The sequence below is a fragment of the Anser anser genome, assembly GCF_964211835.1.
Source record: "Anser anser genome assembly, chromosome: 2".
NCBI lineage: Eukaryota > Metazoa > Chordata > Aves > Anseriformes > Anatidae > Anser > Anser anser.
The window spans coordinates 62881969-62905272 of NC_139721.1; the positions used below are offsets into that span (position 1 = coordinate 62881969).

The following is a 23304-nucleotide window of genomic DNA, read 5'->3' on the forward strand; positions in this document are numbered from 1 at the left end:
AAGATATTTGCATTTTCCTTACACTACATGTCCAATCATACTCACTTTTCTTTTTTCCCTTGTACTTTGGTAGGTCCTGTACAAGAACAAGCTAGCAATCAAGAACAAGAAGGGGAAGATATTAGTCGTGCTCTGAATTTAGAAGAAGTGGTACAAGAATCTTCAAATGAATGGCAAAGTATAGGCAGTGTTTTTCGATGACAACTTTAAATCTGAAAGCTAAAAATGTTTTTGGGACTTGAATTTCTCTATAAACAAGTTTTCAGAGAAGAAAAAGATGGATTTTACTGTTGAAGCTTCAAGCATTGGAAATATTAACAATAGAATAATATATTATAGTTTTTTTAATTATTTACAAAAATTACCTAAAAGAATCATTGTCTTTTTTTAAGCTTGTTGAAAAACATTGGGAAAACATCACTTAATCTGTGCAAGTTGTCTGTGAATCAATGAACTCAGGTAATACTGTATACAGTTTCATCTTCTAATTCACAGCCAGTATATCTATTTGAAAAATAAACTGGAACTTCATACCAGAGTAGAACGATTCCCATTTTTAAAGGAGATGAAGAATAAATTAACTTCATGAGGAAGCTATGAAGCTGTTAGCTTCCTTTTTTTTCCTCTTATTTAAAGAAGTAATTGAGTTTGGAAACAATGTTACAAAGTAGATGCATGCAGTATGAATTAGATTTTTGTTTTTACAAGGCACGTGAAAATGCTATATTTCTGTTTTAACCATTTTGAGAATTTGAAAAAAAAATAAATTGCCATAAACTTATGGCTTTTCTTGAGTTAAGCTCTTCAGAGGGCACATATTCATTTCCATTCCAACCACAGGGGCAGTTCAGTTTGTTGTTAGATTTTACATTCAAATGCCTGAGATTTTAAACTCAGCAATAATTATTTAAAGAAAATTCAAACTAGAAGAGGTTACAAAGAAATCCTCTTTTATGTTTGCTGTACTGGATCAGCAGGTACATATCTCAGTATCTGTGGAAAGCACAGCCGTATACTAAATTTGGGAAGTAAACATGCAGTTCTCTGGTAGTGGCAGTCAGAAAGTGAGTTGCACATTAGGTCATCTATATTATACAAAATTCCCCAGTGCTGTGAACGGTTATTTCAAATCTGTAAATTCCTCATTGTTTTCTTTGTGAATTTGGGAACATGTTACTTTCATATGTTGTTGTTGAAGTCATTGTTTCAGCAAAACTACCTAGTTGACTAAGTAATGCTTTGAAAGGTGCCACTTCTTAAGTATATTCATAGCAAAGAAACACTGGAGTAAAAACATAGTCATCTTTTAGACATTCCAAAGACAAAGCTTTTTTCTTATTTTTACCTTGTTCTTTTGAGTTTTATTTATATGTTACATATATATAGATTATATATATGTGTGCTTGTATATATATATTTAAAGTTATATGAGCCTCTGTGTGGCTGATCAGTATATTTTGTAAATACTAATCCCATTTGCAGGAAGTTCATCTTTTCATTTTGCTGCAAGTACTTCTAGATCAGTGGTGGATTCATTGTACTATAATACAGAGCTGGATTTTAATTTACTTTCTGAAAGATAATTGCTCTCAAATCCAGAAAGCCCTTTTTTTGTAAATATTGTCTATACTTTGTCTATGATACAAACTAGTTATTTCGGATTGCTGAATCAAGAAATCACTGTTGTTTTTGATAGGGCATCTCTCAATTCTTTTGTTAACTCTTTGGCATATGTATATAAGTAATATAGTTGGTGACATGAAAATAACACTTTTGTTATGTGGAATATTTAATTCAAAAACATGTTAAATAATATTACTTTTTTCCAAATTCTGCTTCGTGTATTTTTTAAGCATTTGACTTGGGAATCTAGGAAACTGAAAACTGTTTGACAGAAGTGTGCCTCTCATATTTAAAGAGCGCATTTGAAGGTCTTCCAGCAGTGCCATTCCTTCCAGACAGTGTTAGTATTTCAGCTGTTTAAGAAGGAAATTTTACAGTTGTTGTCTGAAGGCATACCAACCCCTTTACACGGTGCCCTATTTACCAATAAGAAGACAGATTTTGAAGTTACACGGTCCTGAAAACGTTCAAATGGGCTGTGAGATACATGCCATGTATAAAACATTTCTCCCACTCTTTCAGAGAATAGTGTGTGTGCACAGCAAGGTTTGCTGGAGTTGATTTGTTGCATATGTGATGACGGTGTCCAGAGGTGGCCGAATACACTTCGACAGAAAACGATTTGCATGTGGTCATGTCCAGATGTAATTTCATCCTTCATACTGGCAGTGGGATTCTTGAACATGCTCTGCCTGTGGTTGCTTTGCAGCAAGTCAGAAGTGGCAGTGGTTGGCACTAAGAGATGAGATCATGTGCTAAAAACAGATCTCATGAATAAAAGGATGCATTTTTAAAATGATTACTTCAAGTGTTTTCTCGACAAGAGGCAACAAGTGTTTGTTGCAAATCTTGGAAGTGACAAATCAACAGCATGAGTTATGTAGTCACCTGACACTTTTCCTGAATTCAGTTTGCTTCTCCTTTAGCACTTGCAGTCCTGACAGTTACAGTAAATAGACTTCCTAAAAACATTTTTGTACCATGGTATTTTGTGTGCTTGCCATACCACCACCCCACCTCCTTGCTGGTGAACTTCAGGAATCCACTCCCAAGTATCCTGATACAGAGGTTTTCATAGCACATGACTTGGTGAGATCAAATTGGAAACTTTCAGAGCAATATATCTGATGTTCAGTACAAATACAGGCACTGGAACAAATATGTTAATAATGCTCTTGAAAATCCAAAGCAGATGCATCTTGTTTAGGAACTGGAAAGAACCCTTATTCAGGGACCTTGCTGAAAAGTCAGACTGAGTAGTGGGGTAAGGCAAAACAGGGCTTAGGAATGCCTCTGTTCTTTCCGGTTTGTTGCAGTAGTAGGTTTCTGCTTGCCTCAGGCCTTTTGGCATGGGTCTGCTCAAGAATTGCTTTTGGTTTGTCTTTATGTCCATGCCCTCAGCACAAGAAATGACAGACTCCTAGTGTTGGTTGTCCATTTGTACCAGAAAAATCTTTTTTTTTTCATTAGTCACATACCATATAAATTGCTGTTTTGTCAGCAAAGCTACTATTGAGTAATTAAAAAGAAAGATTTCACTCTTAAGTTTTTGTCTCACAAGTCTTGTATTGGTAAAATATTGTTTTAAACTACTGTACCTTTTCTTCCTGTATGAAGTAAACAAACAAAAAAGACACTTCGAGCCTCTGAAAAAGGTTACTGGGGAGAAGAGTGGTGAAGGAAAGGAAGAGGCTTTAGCTATGATCAGTAGCTGTACAGTGCTGTATTCAGATTTCTCTCATTTTTTACCTTAATTATTCTTTACGAGTTTTGAAGAATTCTTTAAAAATTAAATTGAGTTTTTACATGCTCTGTTCCAGGAAGACACTTTGTGCTATACTTGTCTGCAAAGGGCAGGATTTAATTGTTTATACATAGGCATTTTATGCCTTGCAATATTCCCCTGGTCTTTAGCTGCTGCTGCAGAGACACTGGTCTCCCATAAATCCCATGTCATATTTGTCAGCCTTGTGGGCCATGTTAAGTCACCAGCAATGTCACTAGGAGCCTGTGAACAGGCAAGTGAGTCCTGCCCAAAGTGTCATTTTCCAGTATCTTAATTCTTAATAAACTTCAGGGAAAATAATATTGTTGTGTACACAATGGATGTTATAAGAGACAAAAATTGGTCCAAGTTTCATTACAAGTTGATTACTTTATTTCAATAATGAATATTTTTAAAAGCTTTGTTCCTATAAGAACAATATGTGTTCAAATTAAATCAACTATTACGTCGCGGAGTATACATCTGAACGAAGCTACAATAGAAAAATACACGTAGCAAACAATGCAGGTAACAGAAGATGTAACGCGTGTGTACGCTTAATAATTTTGGTGGTTTTGTTTTCTTTAATCTCTATGTATTTTCTATCCTCTCATCTTCCACTGCTTTGTATTAATAGACGCTGAATAGAAACCTAAAATAGATCTAGATGTGAAATGGAATTAACATACACGTTTATAGGTGACTTTTACTGGGCACTTACTATAGATGCAGTTTCAGCCTGGGAAGTATTAACTGTAGTCTACAACACATAGGCTAAAACTAAAAAAAGAAAAGAATTAATTAAGACACTTAGATGATAGCTTGAAGGAATGGTAAGTTTAAGTAATAAAACAGTGCAATTCAGAAGAGCCTTGTATTTCTCTATGTGGCTGGAAATACCATCGCCACACATTCATTTTAGTTATTTGTGAACAATTAATATCTAAATCTAACTCAGCTATAATTTATTTCTATAAGGCAACTACAGTACAACAGTTAAACGTTCACAGTAGTTTTACTATGAGTTGGCTTTGGTGCACTGCCCTGAACAGGCATCCAGATGTTATTCAGGCAAAAGCTGAGCCAACCGAATCCAACACTGCTGCAATACCAAGAACTAGGTTTGAAATTCTATCGTGAGATGTGCAGGACTATCTGAGATACCAGTACTGAAGGGCTCTCTTTCAGAAATTAGACTTATTTATGTTTGTTTACTTACTTATTTTACTGCAAAGTTAATGCTGCTGCAGCAGAGTTCGTGTGGAGCAACAGTGACGTCCAGTGGTCACATGTGCGATCTTAGATGTTTCGTTGCTGGGAATATCCCTTGTTTCTTAACATTAGTCTAACTCAAATTTGAAATCCTCTTTCTCTCCCTCATCTGCTCTTGATTCTAATGGTTTGGATGCGACGAGCAATTTTTGGTATGGAAAGCATTTCCTTATTACAGTTGCTCTGCATCGTATTGATTCTACAACATCTGCCCCCTCCCACATTTCACATACCTTGAACTCCCAATGTTTGGTAAACCTTTCCATGACTGCCTAATCCTGTTATGAAAATAAATTATTCTGTGAGTGAGAGAAGGAAGATTAAAACAAAAAAAAAAAAAAACAAAAAAAATCCCAAATTAAAAAAATGTATTTGGATAAACAGTCCTTACAACTTCTGCACATGGTGGATTTTTTTTTTTTTTTACAGCAGTGTCTCAGAAATTCCTTAACAGCAGTGCTCAGTATCCAAGACGTTAGCTCTTTATTTGCAATTCTGATGTTCAGTAAAATGAAACCAGAAGACTCGAGCTCAAATCAAGGGCATGGGAGAAATAATGAAGTTCAGCGTACAGTTAGGGCATCCTGAAGAAGAATAAGTAAAGTCAAGAGATCTTGTTACTTTACATAAAAATAAGGAAAACTTCTAGTAAAGCTACTCTGTGTGTTCCTTTCATTCAACTGTTGGTCAGGGATTGCCAATAGAAGTTTGTGTAATCTACTGCATGCAGAACCTAATTGGCATTAAGTAATGGATTGCATCTAACTAGGTAATTCTCACAGTTGTTATTAATTTTAAGGCCGTTACGTTATGAAGCAGAGTACATGATCCTTGAGTGGCATCTTAGAGCTTCAGCGCCTCGCAACTGGTGAACCAGACCGTGATCCAGGTCGGGAACCAGAGCCTCCCTGTGGAAGGAAGAGCAAAGTTAAATTACTTAAAAGGTACTGGATATTTAGGGCTGTGCTCTTAAAAATGTCTATCTGTAATGCAATGAAGTTATAAATATCTAACATTAGATAATAATAATAATGACTTTGCAGTGACCTCTAGTATATTGTTGAATCTTACTTGAATTTTCACTTGAAAGAGATGATTGCTTTTCATATATTTTCACTTAGGATTAATTTGTTCTCATTAAATTTCGTATACAGGACTAGGGAGTCTCTCATGAATCATTTGTAAATGAGTGTTCTTATTCAGACCTTACTTATGAGAGCAATTTATTTATTTGGACATCTTAGATGTCAAAAAAAAAAATCCAGACCTTGCATACAAGTTGAAACGTAATCAATTTATTTGGGTAAGTTCTTAATGCACGCAGTTTTATCAACATCAGTCTTGCATGGAAGACTCTGATGCACGTAAAGAAAAAAAAAAAAACACTAAGAAGAAATGAAGGGCTGAAACCTGACCTACTCTTACACATAAGAAAGCATCAAAATAGGAAAAAAAAGATTTGCTCAGAGAAGCTGTGGTGCCCCATCCCTGGAAGTGTTCAAGGCCAGGCTGGATGGAGCTTTGGGTGACCTGATTTAGTGGGAGGTGTCCCTGCCCATGGCAGGGGGTTGGAACTGGGTGGTCTTAAAGGTCCCTTCCAACCCAAACCATTCTGTGATTCTGCGGTAACTCTCAGTCTTTGAGTATATTCGTGTCAATTCGTAAATTTTAAAAAAGCCCTGTAGCAGTTTTATGGTAAAGATGATCGAAGCTAGAAGGTTTGGCATTTCTTTCTTTAAGTCATTTATTTCAATATAAGATTAGGCTGATTGGGTATCTTTTCCCATCAAACTGCAACAGAAGAATTCGTACTACCTCCTTGAAGTTTTCCAGCTCTCACTTGATGCTGCATGTGTTTGAAAAACAGCTTTACAGTGAGACATGCCCTAAGCCATGTAAAAGCCATGTAATGTATATTTTACTACAGGCGAAGGTTTTGTAATGCACTCGGTTGGAGAGTAGGAGTTTGAGATGATCAACTCTGCTGTTTGTAACTTGGATCCTCTATCTTGAAGTTAAGATTACTGCTGATAGTGTTCTTCATGTGAGATTAGTGTATTATGATTCATTACAAGTGAGTGCTTTACTACCTCTGAGGAAAAACACAGTCTTGGTTAAAGCACTGGATATGATGTGTTTTTCATGTCTTACCTAACATAGAATGTAAAAAGAAACGTGGGCTACCATGCTACCATGCTCTAGACTTGCACCAGATAGACACTTAAACAGTAAGAATATTTTTTTTTGGAGATTTACACAGGTGAGAATAAGGCTCAACTGTTTGTGGGTTTGCTGTTTTTTGTTTGTTTGTTTTAAAGTAAGTAATGGATTGGTATCTCTCTGTTTTGGGAATTGGGAATGTAAGCTACAGAAACAGCTAAACAACTTCATTCTGTTTGAAGTACCTACTCAGCTTGATTTGTAAGCGTACATTCGAGGATAATTGAAGTATTTCACTTTTCACTTATATTTCTAATGACTCGATTTGAAAAACTGAAATATACGACATTTTCAGATGTCTTTGCTGTCAAGAAAAAAAAACAAAATAGATTTACCTGAAGCCTAACGTCTTGTTTACCTATTTATGAGGTGATTTTATAAGACAAATTTATTTGAGAATTTCTGACAGACAGACATGCTATGCCGGACCAAAGAGACATGACAGTATCATGTACGAATATCAGCAGCTCGCTAGGAAAAGTTTAGAGGGATGAGCGAATGTGCAGTGTTGATTGTTCCAGTAGGGATTCCAACATCTAGAAATAATGAAATTTAGTGATTTTTGGATATTGTAATCTTAATAATCTATGTATTTATTTTTTAATTCTTTTCCCTGTGTTTTTAAGTTATATATTGCATACTGCTGGCATCCACGTCTGCGATGGTAAGTTCCAAAGCTGAACTGGATGTTTTGTGAAAAATGTATTTCTTTTTGCATATGTTAAGTATCCAAATTAATAAGTTGATTTGAGGCCTCTAACTTGTTTTAATGATACATCTAGGATTAGGCTTTTCTCCATTTATCTTCCTTGCATATATATATATATATATATATATGTTTATTTATTTATTTTTCTAATTTAAACTGCAATTCAATTGCTATTTCTATTGGTAGCTTGATCAGCTCATGTAAATCCTCACGCCTGACTTTTTTCCTGCTCTGTTTTCATTTATTAGCACTGGAGGGTGCTGCGTGGTGTCTCAAAGTAATGAATTGGCCAGATTAAAGATGATCTTGATGAAATGTTTATTTTTAATATGACGGTTTTCTAATTTGCCTATGTGGTTTTACAAGTCCTTGTGCCAACACCGTAGGAGCTCTCACACCTGGGGTGGGAACAAGCAAGGACTGCCCAAGTTATTACTGCATCTGTACCAAGTATTTGTGAAACTATGACCTAGACTGCATTCTGCAGCGTATCAGTGGGCTTTTATTTTCACTACTCTAAATAAAGCCTGCTGCTGCTGAGAAATTGTCACCTTATTCACCTCCTGAGTTGCGGATCAGTTTTGAGTTCCTTAGTAATGGATTCTGGTGCAGCTCTCTGTGTGGCTTTGTGGACTTACCTTCTTTCCTGGTTGTAACTGGGAATGTATTTTACTGTTTCTAGTAAATCCTATAAGTATTTACTAGGCTATGAGATAACCTTCTGTTTTGTCCATGAATACCTAGCTCCTTCAGAAGCTTTAAGGAAATGTGGCAGTTTCAAATATGACAGGTTCTGGAGAGGACTGGCTTCTCTTTTTCCTGGACTCAATTTTTCATACTTATAGTAAATTCAATTGTACTTTACCAGTTTAAAGATTTTGGAAAGAGTGCCCTGGCCCTCATGATAGGATCCCTTATGTCCCTTGTGAGCAGATTTATGCTCATAGAATTTTCCGCTTCCTCCGTATCCTGGCTTGTGTCCTTCACCTCCCTGCAAAGAAAGATTTTCATGTATGTTGCAAATTAACATATACAAATTAGCGTATATTCACATTGTAATCTTTCTTTGTCATCGCTGAAATGCAATACTTGAACGAGAGCCATAAACGTGTTGGAATAAAATAACCTTTTAAGTAGTAAGCCAGGATGAAGGAAAATATTAGGAGATTATCGGAATATACTTAAATCTGAGGGAAGCACCAATCTGTAAAAGAAGAATTAATAATCAAAAATGGATGCTCAGGATGTTAACCTGCGTGGCAAAACTGAAAAAGTTTGAAGTTTTACAAGATCTGGGATGGCTAACGCATCAAGTAAACTGGTGGTCTACTGATGGCGAAAGAAATGGTTAACAGCATGAAGGCTTTAATGTTTTTTTTCATCTTAAAATGTACGTGTTCCTCTCCTAACAAAACCAAACCTGTGGTGGAGAAGTAGAATTGAATTAGCTGTGATGACTGTAGGAAGAACTTGTCTAATAACTGTTCAGGCAGGTCTCTCCTTACTGAAAGGGGTTGTGAGGAAAGGTAAGACAAAATACTTGAATTAGTGGCAGTGTTAGTTTTGCAGGGTTTGCTGTGTAAGAACAGCTGGAACCATGGGGCAGCTTCCCATGTTGTCCCAGCCCCACCCTCCTATTTTTGTCATTCCCATGAAAAGAGAAATGCAGCAGATGAGTCGTCCGGGAATCTTTAAAGGAGGAGAGCTTTGCCATGCAGTGGGTTTTGCTCCCGTTGTGCTAAAGCAAAAGAAGTAAGTTATCGCTGCAAGGCTGTCAAGTTGTTGGGATAAGAGCAAGCGGCATGGTTACCGTCTTAAAGTGCTGTGGGAGGAGGGAGGAAAGTGGAACAGGAAAAGCAAAATAGCAAAATTGAGACAAAACAAAATTATCACGTTGCTGCAGCAGCTTGAGGCAGCGGAGCAAGATATGCTTTGGCCTGGTAAATAAAATGGCTTTTACTGCAAGCGCGTTCATCACCTACCCAGCTAAATCTGGTGAGGGATAATCCTCTTCCCTGTACATGTAAGAAACAGAAACAACGGCATGTTGATCACTGTGGAACATAACATCTGCATGTGTGATGCACAGATGGTGATGGAAATGCAGTAAAGATAACGAAATACTGGCCGGATAACAAAGCATCGGTTGAAATCAGCAGTCTATGTACCGGCATGACATAAAGATGAAGAAGGCAAAGTTCTCAATCAAAATTACAGGAGCTTCCTTCACAAGCCATGGTTTGTCAGGGCCGGCTACTTCAGGAGCCATTGGAGCTTAGTAGATGTAGGGACAGTTCCTGGCGGGGGAGGCTTGTCTGAAAGCATTACCCACTGTTGGGTATATTGTATATTACACGATGAAATCCCAACAGAATTGGGCTGCAAAGATCCTCGTGTGGGACTGCACTTGGCTCAGTGCCGTGCAGCAAATCAGCCAGCGCATGAGGAAGAGAACCATGGCTTTTCAGTCTTAGTCCCTTGCTTGAGATATACCCAAAGATAGCTTCTGATTTTAATTTAATACAGATAGAGAAAATTAATGAGGCCAACAGCTGAGTTGGCATAAACGAGCCTACAGAAAATCTCTGGTGTTGCACGTGGCCCTGCAAACACTCACCTTTGCTTGCATTGGAGGAGGGGTACGGGGTGAGACCTAAAAACCAAAACAAAACAGAATTATAAAACCAAGGCAACAGTAAGTGTAGGTAACCATCAAGCCTTTTGCATATTATCTGAGCTATTAGACCCTAGTATTAGTTCTTGTTTAATTTTGTTGTACTCTTTATTGCCATAGCTGTTTTTAAACAAAAGGCATGTCTAAACACACCCCCTGCCAAAGACACCAGCACAAACCTTGTAAATGGTGAAGTTGTATAACTGTAATCACTGTTGTCAAAATTTGACTGTGCTAATCGAGGGCTCACCCACTTTTTTTGTAGCATTTCAGTGATGTTTGCATTTCCAGGTAAAATTATATTCGTATCAGATTGCATGGTTAGCTGAAAAGCACGGAACAACTCATGAGTTTCCACACAGAGGCTAACGATTGTGGGTTATTTGGTTACTGACGGATCGCGAAGAAAATCTCTCATTCTAGTAGGTAACAAGAAGAGGTGAGACTTACAATGTTCTTGAAGAAGTGGACTACGGGGTTGTCATCACCAGGCCGGCCGTGCTGAGATCTCTGGGGGATGGACCCTACGTGGCTGGCCCTGGCTGCGTGTATATCCTGCAAAGCAGAATAGGCATAGCGCCAAGTCAGCGAGGAGGGAAGGGCAGCTGGAAGCGTGTGAAGGGAAGACTCTTTTTTTTTTTTTTTTTTTTACCAGGAGAGAACAAAGGAGGAAAATGCCTCAGCAGTCTGCAGGGACTGCGATCTAAACTTGTCAGTGCTGCGAAGGAACAACTCTTTAATGCAATGGCAAATGCACTGTACATACATGCGTGTATGTATATATACGTTATACATGTGTATATATAGGTGTATGTATATGCATATATATAGATATAGGTGTACATGTTTTTAACATTACAGCCCAGTGTGGAACTAAATCTGTTATGGGACAATTCTGAAAGCAGAAACTTTAAAAAATTTCTTCCTTCTAAGTAAGATCATGTAATGTAATTTTAGAAATGAAACCTGAGGAAAGGTGATGCTGGATCACTTGCGAAAGCAGGAGTGGGCTGGATCTCATTTTCTCAGTTTTCAGTGACGACATAGCACTGGTGAACTGCAAGAGCAACCTTTTTTAGAATGAAGGAATTAAATGAGGGTGGCAATACTTTCCATTTTCTGTGATGTTCCTGTAGCAATACGGAAAAGTCCACTAAGTGAAGGCATAAGGACACAAATAATATTGTGAAGAATGACTGCCTTAAGAGGTGCTTAGAGCATGATGCAGCTGTTGTGGTGAAAATAGCGTTAAAAAAAAAAAAGTTATTGATCGTATTGTTAAATGGATGCAGTATGACTAAGTTTAAAAAAACTGTTACATGTGTCTGTCCCAAACGATGACTGTCTGTCCATCAGTGTAAATGTAGAGGTGCAGTGCCTCACGTTGAGCACAAGAGTTCCTAAGCGTATGCAGTAGGGAGCAGAGAAGGTAGGAGAGAATTAAAATAACGTTAGTGCAGCAATGGTTCCCTCAGTATAATGAATTCTATGCAAATACAATGACATTATAAGCATCAGGTGGATAATAAAATATTTCTTTGGCTTCTAAATATGAAATATAAATATGTACTGAGACAACCACTCACATAAGCACTTAGTTGTCCAAACTGAATAGGCATTTGACTATAGAATAATATGAGTAGTTATTTAAAATACACTTTATTTTCACCACGTATAGGAAAAACATAGATCAATTTGCCAACGAAAAAACTTAGTCTTATTGTTGGAGCAGGACTCCTGACCTGTGAACGGTTTGGTGAATTTTGAGAAATAAGTTAGCAGCTGTAGAACAGATTTTCAAAGGTTTGAAGGATGTTTTTGGACTTTGATTGCCTAGTGACATCAGCAGCTTTCAGAGCGACCCTGCCCTGCCTGCGTAGCCAGTTCTCAGCAGTAGTAGCTTGAGGCAGAGATTTATTTCCATGTGCTTAGATCCGTGGATAAAAGGTCCCACAGAGCTACCTAATGTTACTGCTCAAAGCTACTGAATGGAAGAACTATTTTTAAATGAGTGGATTCAGATCTTGTGACTCTATGTGAATGAAATGTCTTTATCCTATGTTGGGTCCTCTGAAATGAGAGTCAGAAGTATCCATGAGCGGTGCCTTTTAAGTTGTGTGTTTCTTAGGAGAAATGAATGTCAGATTGTTTAGGAGATTCATTTCCTTAGGACAAAAACAAGCAGATGCAGAGAAGTTCAGCTGGTATTTATCAGCATTTTTTTTTTTTTTGCATGCTGATGATATCTAGAGATTTACTGTTTAAAAGGCAGGAATTTCTGAACTTTACTGGGTCTCTGGGATTTCCATGGTGCCAGGCAGGCAGTCTTGTCTGTGCTTCTGCAGCACTTTCCATTTTGCAGCTAGTCCCAACACTGCCAAAATACCCCAAGTTGCTATGATAAGGAAGAGGGAGCCAGTAAGGTATCAACATGTGTGCATGTTTAGAACCAAGATACTTCTGCCATGTTTTGCCTTTTAAATCTATATTTAAAGAAAACATTGCTTTGCCTCTGAAACCGGTTGTCTGCATTGTCTTTATGATAAATGCCCTGATCCGTGTTCTGGTGCACTTCTCCTTCGGCAGTGTTGCAGGTGGCAATTCCTGTCCTAGCAGCAGGTTGCTGTCTATCCATGAAACTCCAACAGTACATGAAGTGGAACAAAATTAAATTAGTTTTTGAATGGAAGTAGCCTGCAGTTCTGCAGTGGGCTGTGGATTGCCACCAGGCGGTAGCAAGTGTTGTATGGATTGCTATCAGGCAGCAGCAAGTCTGAAAACATTAAGGATGGTTCTGTATGAATTTAGGACGGTGTTTCCCCATGTTACAAATAATGTGCTTTTCATTCATGTGATCAGCAGATTTCACCTGTGGGCAGAATCTTCAATATTCTAAGTTTGTGGCATGTGATTATATGTTTCCTTTTGATTTATGAGCAGTTGGACTTGCTCTTCCACTTGTAGCGTGTTCTTTCAGTTTTTGGAGTCCTAAGGGGGAGAGGGGAAAATCCTTTTTATTTTTAATTGCTCATATACATAAGTTACAAAAACCATTTCCCTCAGAAAAGTAATAACTGATATCAGTAAGTGTTAGAAGTTAAATTTGAATGGATTCATGCAATACTTTGCTGAATGAAAGAGAAGACAAATCTGGTTTATTGTTCTAGGTTAGGCTACTGAGGTTTTGTTTCGTAACTGGACTTTTTTTGAATGAGCTGTGTCATTGGTTGTTTCATTAATATATTCAGGAGACCACCAATTGTCTTTAAACGTGCTTTAAGAGCTTGGCAAAATAAATAAATATATAAATAGAAAAGAAAACACCAAAGCATTAAAACCTAATAGGGATAAAGCAGCGCAAACACCTTTTAGCTTAGCTAGCAGTGCCCCACAGCTGCAGAGGTTCATCTGTGCCAGTATAATTTCTGGGGCAACTGAATGGTTTGTGGTGAACAGCAAGCGGTCATGCTTTCCACAAAACATACAGGACAGAGGAGAACACATCTTTCTGATGCCCCCAGTTCACTTTTGTTTGACAGCTAAGTCAACTTGGCTATATATGCCCCAAAAAAGCCATAGAGGAAAGATCCCTTAATCTGAATAATCTTAATTATTTTACGGTATTTGCCAGTATTGGATACTTAGACTGTATCTGGGAGATCTGAGGACAAGGGCACAGTCTGCAACTTCATTGTGAAATTAACAGTTTAAGGATTAATAAGGTAAATAGTCAACGCTTAAATGCCAAATGCCCACAGTTATTCTGTCACCAAGTGATTCAATATTGAAATGCTTTGCAACTCTTTCTGGTGATGCTCTGGGAAGAATCTGTATGTAATTCTGCTTGGGCTCCATTTCGGCTGTTGTGCAAGATTATTCCATTTCTAATTGCAGTGAATACACCTGAGATGTGCTCTTCAGTGTTCTGATACAGTAGACCTAACCAATTCTCTTGGTATTTTCCATGGCACTTTATAATTGCTAAGGGATGTTATTGCCTGTACTCTGCAGAGATTAGAGGGAGGGGTCTTGGGATTTTTGATAAATGGAGTGTGGGAGCCTTTTGTTCTGAAAATTTGTACATTGGGTTTGATAATCCTGTTTTGTGATCTATTCATCTAATTTGAGAGTGGTAGGAGTTAAGAGATTAAATTCACTTTCATTTAAAACTTTTGCAGTTAAGTATTGTACATGTCCCACTTGATTTTGCCTTCAGATATGATGATAAGTGTTAAATACGTGGTTAAGCAGAAGCAAACATTTTTTAGTGATACTATGAAATACATCTCTGGCTTTGTTTGGTATAAGCATGGTGTGTTAGATCTTGCAACTCAAGCTCATTAAGGGGGATTTTTAAATGTGTGTCGTAAACTCTAAGACCTCTTGTTCGCCGTAAGAGGATTGCCTATAAGTAGGGATTGCATATGCATGTAAAGATAGACTTAAAACTTATAATTCCCAATCAGTTGATAACATGTTTTAGTGACAGTAGCATTAAGAGCTTTCGGTTCTGGAGTACTGAATTTATAGTTCTTCATACTCCTTTCAGTATCATTAATACATATTTTTTGTTGTCTGTTTTAGGATGTGAAATGAATACTTAACATCGCATATACAACGGCAAAATTGAGATGCATGTAAAAATAGCTGATTTAAAATGTAACCAAGCCTAGTAAGCGTTTTTGACATTAGTAGGAATGAAAAACAATGGATGCTTTTTATGGGTTCGGTGGGTTTCATGGTTTTTCAATGGGTTGCCTTCAAAAAAGTTGTCATCACCAAGATCACTGTGCGTGAATACTAAATGATACAAAATCTACAAATTTCAAATTGGTAGAGATATAGAAAGTACCTATTGGTTGCTGTATGAAAACAAACTGTTCCACAACCTACAGGAAATAACGCTTAACCCCATGAAGAAATTTGCAGCAGCACAGGTGGAATAAAACCGTCTTTAAGTGATAAATACAGCTCACGCTAGTTTATCTGAAGAGCAAGGTGAAAGAACAAGAGGCAATTTGTAAGCCACTCAGCTAATTCTGTGTTAGCACTTGAAAGGCACTCTGCATCCACAGTCTCTCTGAGCACAAGGGAGTGGATATTCAGCTTTGCATTTCTGTAGTTAGAACTGTTTCCAAACAGTCTTCGGATGGGAGTGGAGAGACGCATCCTTTCAATGAACGTCTCCCCTTTTTCTTTTAAAAAGAGGAAATTTATTATATAGAGTTTGAGTAGCGCAATCATGGGCAAATTGACGAGTGCTTTTATACGGGATTTGCTTCATCTCAGAATTCAGGGGGGTTTTGTGCATTGGGCCTTGGCGTTCCTGAGCACAGCTGATGACGTTTCTTCTGGGCTCTTCACAACTTACTGATCTGTTGCTGTAGGTGATGGGAATGGATCCCCACGTGCTGGTCCAAAGGTGACATTATAAATGCTTATCTAACTCAGGAGGCTTTTCTAATCACTTTAGAAAGGATGAGCCATCCATCTTTGTGATGGTGCTGTTAATTTTGAGCAGAAAGTAAGACGGAAACAAAACCGCTTGCTCAAAGGGACAGAGCAGGTCAGTAGGAAGAGAAGGACTGAGAGTCCAGGAGGGTCTCGCTTCCAGTCATGTGTTGAGATCAGTAATATACTCCTGGCCTTGAAACAGGTGGTGAAAAGAAAGAGGAGGTGCTGTAGCAGAAAGATGGGAACGAAAAGTGCTGTAGGCAAGACCGGAGATGACTGACAAGAAACCCAAATGTAATGCAGTGACAGCACGAAGAAGGAAGCAACGGAGAACGCTCCATCAAGAAAGGTAAGGGATTGTCAGTAATCCCAAAACACAGTTCTCCATAACCTTCTTACTCCTTAGTGCTTTGATGACTGTGGTTCACAAATTAGAAGGTGACAGTAAGGAATTTTTTTGGGGAAGAATAAAGAACAGGAATCTTGACGGTGTTTTAAGATAATGACCTGTTTTAAGATAGGTCCTAAGGTATGACCGGTCCTGTCATACCTTCTTGTTTTCTCTCCATGTTTATTTTATTCCACTGTCATGACACTTAAAGGGTTTTGTCATCAAAAAACAATGCTTTCATTTACCTTTGCTTTTTTTCTGAAGCATTTCTCTGCTTAGATTAGTCATTCAAATGTTTTTCACAGTAGAGGCTCTTCATCTGCTTGGGCATAGTCTCTGGTGCATTTTCAGTGCTGTCCCCTGCTGTTTTTAAGGGGACCCCTTGAAAGGCCTGATGCCCAGTACTTTCATACCGTCAAGAAGCTCATACAATAAATATGATGATGTTGATTATTCGGAAAACAAAACTGTAAGTACCAGGTATATACTATCACTTTATAACTGCTTACCAGAAAAAAAAAAAAAAGGCAAAGGAAGGAAAAAGGTTACGGCCCCCGGAGGGGAAAAATATTACAGCCCTGAGTTGAGGTAAAAATGGTGCTGCAGTAAAAAAATTTATTTCTCAAAATACGCATTTCAGCTCTCAGGTTGCTAACACAAGAGTAAGATCCACGCCCCCACCTTAAGAGAGTTCTCACATTTGAAGGGCTTGGCCAAATGCTGTTTCTTTTCTGCCTATAGGTAAGAAAATGACAAGCCCAAGTTGTGTGCAGGTTGTTACATGTATTATTGCTGATATCAGCATAGTGTAAAGGGAGAATATAATATTAAGGAGAGTCGACTATTATAAAGTAATTAGACCTGGCATGGTTAATAGCTTATTTCTTTGAAACAAATACTATCAGAGATAAAATTTCCAATGGTGTAGCCACTATAAAATGAGAAGGGAGGGAAAAAAGAAATCACTAAAATCCTGAGCTTTTACAGCCTCCAAGGCATGTTAATTGTATGAAATGTCAGAAATGAAAAAGTAAATGCATTATGAATGAAAGGCAAAATGGTGCTAAGGATCTTTCTGGGTCTCCAGCAGAAATTCAGAGTGCTTTGGGCATTTTTTCTTTTTTAATTGCTTCACATAAGGCCCAATAAAAGCATCCCAAAATAGCAGTGAAAGATTTGGTGTAGCTCAGTGACGGAACCCAGTAGCTTTAAAGTGAAATGAGTAACTGTACATGCCTAACTAGACCCCATTTCAGGAACTACATACAATGTTTTGCATCAGTACATAAAGCAAAAGCCAGCATTTGGTGCTAATGATGCGTGATGATGGTGGTGCAATACAAGGTCAGGAAAAAAAAAATCTTTAACTTTTTTTTTTTCTTCTCAGTTTTCTATCAGTGATCATTTACTACTCTGTAATCTCAAAATATCTAAAGTACAAAAAAATCTCTAATCACTGTAGGATGGAAAGTGCTAAGGATAACAGCTCATGATTTGCAAGGAATCAAGCTTAACATATGATAGAAGAAAAACGCTGTAATGGATTTAACTTAGAGAAATTTATAAATCCAGCTCAGCTGTAGAGAAGTATAGCAAGCAAAATATAACATTAGGTAGAGAAAAACCTTATACTAAACTTTGAACACGTTCATTTGACCTGTGTGTGAGTTTCAGGTTTCCTCCCTGCCCTTCCCACTTGTTAAAACAACAAGTGCAAAAAAACCCCAACAACTCTTGGGTGTATTATCATAGTAAAACCAAAGCCAGACCTTACTACTCTCAACTGTGCTGTGGTACCTTTCAGTTGAAAACCAGAGGAACTTCTGCAGAATAAATAATGCCGGTTCCTACAATAGCTGCCATTGCCACCTCTCTGGTGGCCATGCTAAGGTGCAGGGGAATTGTAGCAGCAAGCCCGTACCGTCACCACACACTAAAATAAATTATCGGTGGTCTTCTTGAGGGTGCCCTATTATCTCTTTCTCAAACACATCATTGTGATGTCATACTGGTGGAAAGAAGTCCCCAGAAGCAAGCTAGTGAAGACTGAAATGGAAGGTACAGTTTGAAATTTAACAAAAAAGGAAAATCTTTTGCTGTAGAATGACTCAAACAAGTAATTTTAAAATGCTTCAGTTGATTTAATAGTATTTTAACCTGCACAAATAATTAAATACTTCTCCAAATTTGAAGGGGAAAAATAATATACTAAAAGCAGTTACGTGCATAGGTTTTTCCTGTCCATCCAATCATGATTTTTCATTCAAATCCTGCAACAAATCTGTGGACCCTGACTGCTTTGTCCCACTTGTAACTGAACTCTGCCTGTACCTGCAATTAGTCTGGACACAAAACATCACGAATACTTTACCAAGAACTGGTGCTCACTCTCAGCATCTCACCTAATCTAGTTTGACTTCCAAATTTCTCTTGTAAAGTATATAGTTTTAAGCAGTAATTTCCTTTAAATGTTTCCTTAAAATGTAAGAGATTAGTGCATTAAATAACGTGTTAAATGTTAAGCATGTGCAACGTATGTGGGATATACGTGTGTTAAAATATGTTAAAATGAGTCATGTATGATGTTGGCTCCTTAACCTTTCCTTGTCAAGTGATATGTGGCACTTACCTGTTGACACTTGCTTGTTTTGTGCAAGTTACTGTATTTTATTTTTTTAAACAAACAATTCTAAAGTGCTCAGAGGCGTACCTTACAAATTAACTGAACTTTAATGAAACTGATGGTTTTGACACACTGACTCATTTTTAGGTCATGCATCATCCATTACTACCTGCTATGAAAAAGAAAAGCCAGATTCAGTTCCCATCACTGGAACGTGAGAACACCTGATGTAGCAGCTTCAGTTACTGAAAGTGTAGCCACCTCCTTAAAAAAGGTAAGTTTCATTCGTCAAGTATACTGTGTGTCTTTCCACAAAAGTCAGTGAAGTTTCTTTTAATTATCTCATTACCCCGTCAAGTACTATGAAGTAGTTTGTTGTGACTTCTGTTAATGTATTAAAAGTATTTAAACAAAATTAAATCATTAGTACGCCAGTTTTGTCATGTAAACAGTTTAATGAATACATAAACAAAGCACATATAAAGCAAGAGATTAAAACAAAATCGTTACAATCACCATAAACTATATCAAAAATTTTTACAAGCATATTGCTTGCACAGCAGGTTTTACAAAACCAGTGTATCATGAGCAATACCACTCCCTGAAAACCAAGACCTGGAAATAAAAGATCACAGTATTTACTCAAAGCACATCATATACTAGTCCAACTAGCATTGCTTTAACTACTTGTCAACATCTTCACGGTGCTGTAGTATACATTAAAGCTTGCATGAAAAAAAATGTGGGTTGAGTTCAAGTGCAATAAGAAAAGAAGTATGGGAATTCGGATGATTACATAGGTCTGTGTTATTATTTGAAACCCTGGTTCCTAAATCTTTCCTTTGCAGCTTTACCAAAACCCTTTTTGTAGATCCCCATCACAGCCATTGCGCAGACCGCTTAACTCTGGAGTAGGGTTTGGAAATGAAGTTTCCAAAATGCTGATCCTACCCCCTGGTTCTGCTCAGATGGGTAAGTACTCCGGACACTTTATGGCTGTAGGAAGGGAAATCCCTGTGGCTACCTCCCATATTCCTTGCACCCAAACGCGTATCTTGGGAAAGAAGTACAGGTGCAAGGCTTCATACAGGCAACAGGACAACTTTACAAGATTACACGGAAAACTGAAGTTAATATAAGAGAAGCGGATTTAATCTTTCACTGTCTGGCTTTGGCCTATTATCTACTGTCATTCACAATGTTTTGGTCTGTTGCATTTGTCCCAAGTGCAGTGTAAAGTTTAGTATGTTAATGAATATTGTTAAATCAGGACAGAAAGGTTTTTGTTTCATAATTAAGAGTTTAGTAAGAAAAAAAAAATCATGAAGAAAAATTACAAAAGCATAACCAACTGATTTAGTTGCAGTTGTTCCCATAAAAGAAACTAGACAGTACTCAGCACATATTGAAGCTGAATACAGGCTAATACCTAAGAGGCATAAGGGAGATTTGATCATTTTAACATAAACTTGCTCAAACACTTTACAGATATATTCTATAAAGATTGGAAGGGATGTAATTTATAGTTATGCTGTTGTGCTGCATGCTTCTTAAAGTGTCTGCCCTGCAGTTTCTTTCTGTCACCCTTTTAACATCTTCTTTAATACAATTAAAATTAAGCTGTGTGCAAAAATAGCTTTGCTTGGAATATTCTACCTTAAAAGTAAGTCTTGGAAGTACAAAATTCAAGCTGCTTTTGATTGAGTCTGCTATCAAAATCATGATGGGGCAGGGGGTGGAGGGGACAATGGCAAATGCATTCGCTGCCCTGTAGAAGAGAAAGTATTTCTGTACATTCCAGTGCTTCTATTTCTATTTACTCCCATGGGACTCCCACGGGCTCTTAATTTAACTTCAGAATTCCATGATAAGGGAGAACCTGCTCCATGGGAGAAAAGGAGGCCACAGAACAGTCCCTTCTTTGTTCCTACCCCACCTTTCCTTACACAATAGTGAATATTATTCATTTATGTACTTTTCAGCTATGGCTAGAAGATGAAAATGCCTCCACAAAGAATTTGTAATGTGTTTTGCTTGAATGTCAGCCCTAAATTTGTACAAAGAGCAAGTGTTGTCTTTGCATTCCAGTGCTTGCTGGTGTGGGTAGTTCAGCTACATGCTCCTGCTGGGACAGGGGTTGGCTGAAAAAGGATGATGGTGAGGAAGGCAGCTGCAGAAATGCTTTTAAAAAGCTTCAAAATTTGGTCAGCGATGAGTGCAAGCAAATAAGCAGTGCAGCTCCAGGAATGCTTCTATGTCAAGCCTTTGAAATTCAACCTTGAAGGTGCTTTTCAGGGTATCCTATTTACCAAAGCCCTGTTTACCTAGCAGAGTTTGGAAAACTGCCAGACTTCTTTCTCGTTCAGCTCTTCCACAAACACCTTTGGCATGGCTCACTACTCACACTACAACATTCAGCAAATTAGAGCTATTTAGGTTTTAAGTACTGATAAGACTATTAGCCACCTCGCCTTCCTCTGTATACACACACATAAATAAATGACAGCACAAGCCTTCCTTGACACGAGAAACCAAAAGGCATTGATTCAAAGGCTAAACAAATAATCGTTTGTGGCACATTCTCAACATTTTCAGCATTGAAACTCTCCCACAAGGTAGCTTCCTAGGCTATGTTTTCATGCATCAATTATCATTGTGGGAAATGGGGGTAGAGGTGCTTTGGCACTGGAAGGCAGTGCTAACGGGACTGACTTTGCCAGAACAACAAAACTTCCCTGTGCTTCTAGACGAAATTTGTAAGCCAGAACTCTCAAATTAAATGTAGTAGTTCTTCAAAAAACCAAAACCAATCACCCCTAATCCTGTACTGTTTTTACAGACATTTAAGTGCCTCACTGAACAGCAACAGAGATAAGACAGGTGCTATTCTGTCCCCTTGCGCATGATTGATCGTAGAGAGCTGAATGGAATCATAGTGACTACGTTCATCCCAAAGGACACAGTACAGAAATCTGTACAACTTGCAGCCACTTTTCAGTCATCGCTACTAAAAAGTGGCTTGGTTGGTTTGTCTTATTGCTAGGCAAGAATGTATACACCTCTGTATAGTCTGTATGCAGAATCTAAGTTTTTGGTATTGTTTCCTTGGTATAAAGAGCATGTTGTATATGATTTTCCATTGAGTAATGCAGTATACAAATAAACCAGCAAGAGTTGAGCTAGCCAACCAGGTTGCAGAATACAGCAGTGTTGGGAACAGTCTGTGACAGCTGTGAGATGAAGAAAAGTGGCTTTTCTTCCTTCTCACAGCAACTGCTTCTGGCAGTTTTTAGTTGCTGTACGAACATCCCTGTAGTCAGTTGCTAAATCCTTGTTGTAAGCATTATCATCACAAGCACTATTGTCCCCGCTGCATTAAGGGGAGCAACACCACGACCAGAAAAGGCAGTGTGCTCAGCACTGGTGACCAAGTGGGAGAAGCTTTGGTAGTTCTGGTCTCAAGGTCCCAGAGTATTTTTCATCCAGTGCTCTACACATTGCCACAGCTCTGTAGGGAAGTGATCACAAACCCGCTGTAAACCGCAGTATAACGCCCCAATGCAACACCATGAGAGGGCTGATTTGGGAAAGCTGCACGGACTGACCCATCCTAGCAAGTGTCTCGGGTTAGAACTGTTGAACAGACAACAAAGATTGTCAAAGGTTTCCAAAAAATGTGTAGCCAGCCAGCAACTGTGAGCATTACGTTTTGCAACACTTACACTTTGAGCGACTACATCAAACAATATATTTAGCTAAAATGAAGAATTTAGGAGTAGATCCATTCAGATGCTTATGTAGTGTGTAAGCACACAAACACAAGACTATTTTCACCCTTTGCTATGTAAATGATATCTATCTTAAATTTTGCCACTCGAACAGCAGTGAACTCATTATCTGCAAACTAATCGAAGGATACAGATTAATCCTGGAATGGGAAAGAATACAGCATCCTTTAATCAATACCTTGTTTTTCTATTCAGAACAAATAAATGGTTTTGTTACACAATTCCTAGTATGAAATGGTTAGAATACAAGTCTTTGCTTCTCACCAGAATAAAGCAGCTGGGCTATTTTGTAATGCTATCAACTGACCTTAAAACATGCCCTTGTGCAAGCAGGCTGAGAATCTGGCCACAGTTCTTTTTCCAACATCTATTTCCAAGTCTGTCCCACAATTAGTGCCAAACTATCTAGCCATTGTCTTGCATTTAGTGCTTTCATCCAGCTCCATTTTGCAAATATTTGAAAACAACACACAAAAGCAGACTGCCATCTCTCTCTAAACAGCACAGCATACAAATGCATAGAATGCACCACATAAAATGTTCATAAAAGTTCCTCTCGGTAATGTTTCTAGAGACACCTGGACTTCTAATACTCCTTGTTATGACCCAGAAATAGCTCCTCATGTTTCCCAGATCTATGCTTTTTTTTGTTGTTTTCAGATCAAAGCCAAGCATTAAATGACACAACTGCAAGTACTGTCTTGCTGGCTAAGTCAACTCTTGCATTATAGCAGTTACACCTTCTTTTTAGTCCCACCCTTCCTTTTTAATTGTATTTTGTTGTA

General features: G+C 38.0%; 2 protein-coding genes and 1 long non-coding RNA gene across 10 annotated transcripts in view; 2 read left to right on the top strand and 1 right to left on the bottom strand.

The window, feature by feature from the left end:
- The window catches only part of ZNF236 (zinc finger protein 236), a 73471-nt gene extending 68460 nt beyond the window's left edge, over positions 1-5011 (top strand). For all 6 annotated transcript variants that reach the window (XM_083824836.1, XM_083824838.1, XM_083824837.1 and 3 more), the window contains one exon: positions 74-5011. In XM_083824836.1, coding sequence (XP_083680962.1) covers positions 74-201 — 128 coding nt within the window. In that variant the 3' untranslated portion in view covers positions 202-5011. The remainder of the gene's footprint in view (positions 1-73) is intronic.
- Positions 3759-23304, bottom strand: part of MBP (myelin basic protein) — a 115362-nt gene continuing 95816 nt past the window's right edge. For all 3 annotated transcript variants that reach the window (XM_083824842.1, XM_083824844.1, XM_083824843.1), the window contains exons 5-9: positions 10714-10818; positions 10207-10242; positions 9572-9604; positions 8455-8580; positions 3759-5568 (exon numbers count right to left, since the gene is read on the bottom strand). In XM_083824842.1, the coding sequence (XP_083680968.1) occupies positions 5512-5568; positions 8455-8580; positions 9572-9604; positions 10207-10242; positions 10714-10818 (357 nt within the window). In that variant the 3' untranslated portion in view covers positions 3759-5511. The remainder of the gene's footprint in view (positions 5569-8454; positions 8581-9571; positions 9605-10206; positions 10243-10713; positions 10819-23304) is intronic.
- On the top strand, positions 10827-23292 carry LOC310894583. Its single transcript, XR_014580021.1, has 2 exons — positions 10827-16066; positions 18879-23292. It is a non-coding gene; the product is annotated as an uncharacterized lncRNA (long non-coding RNA).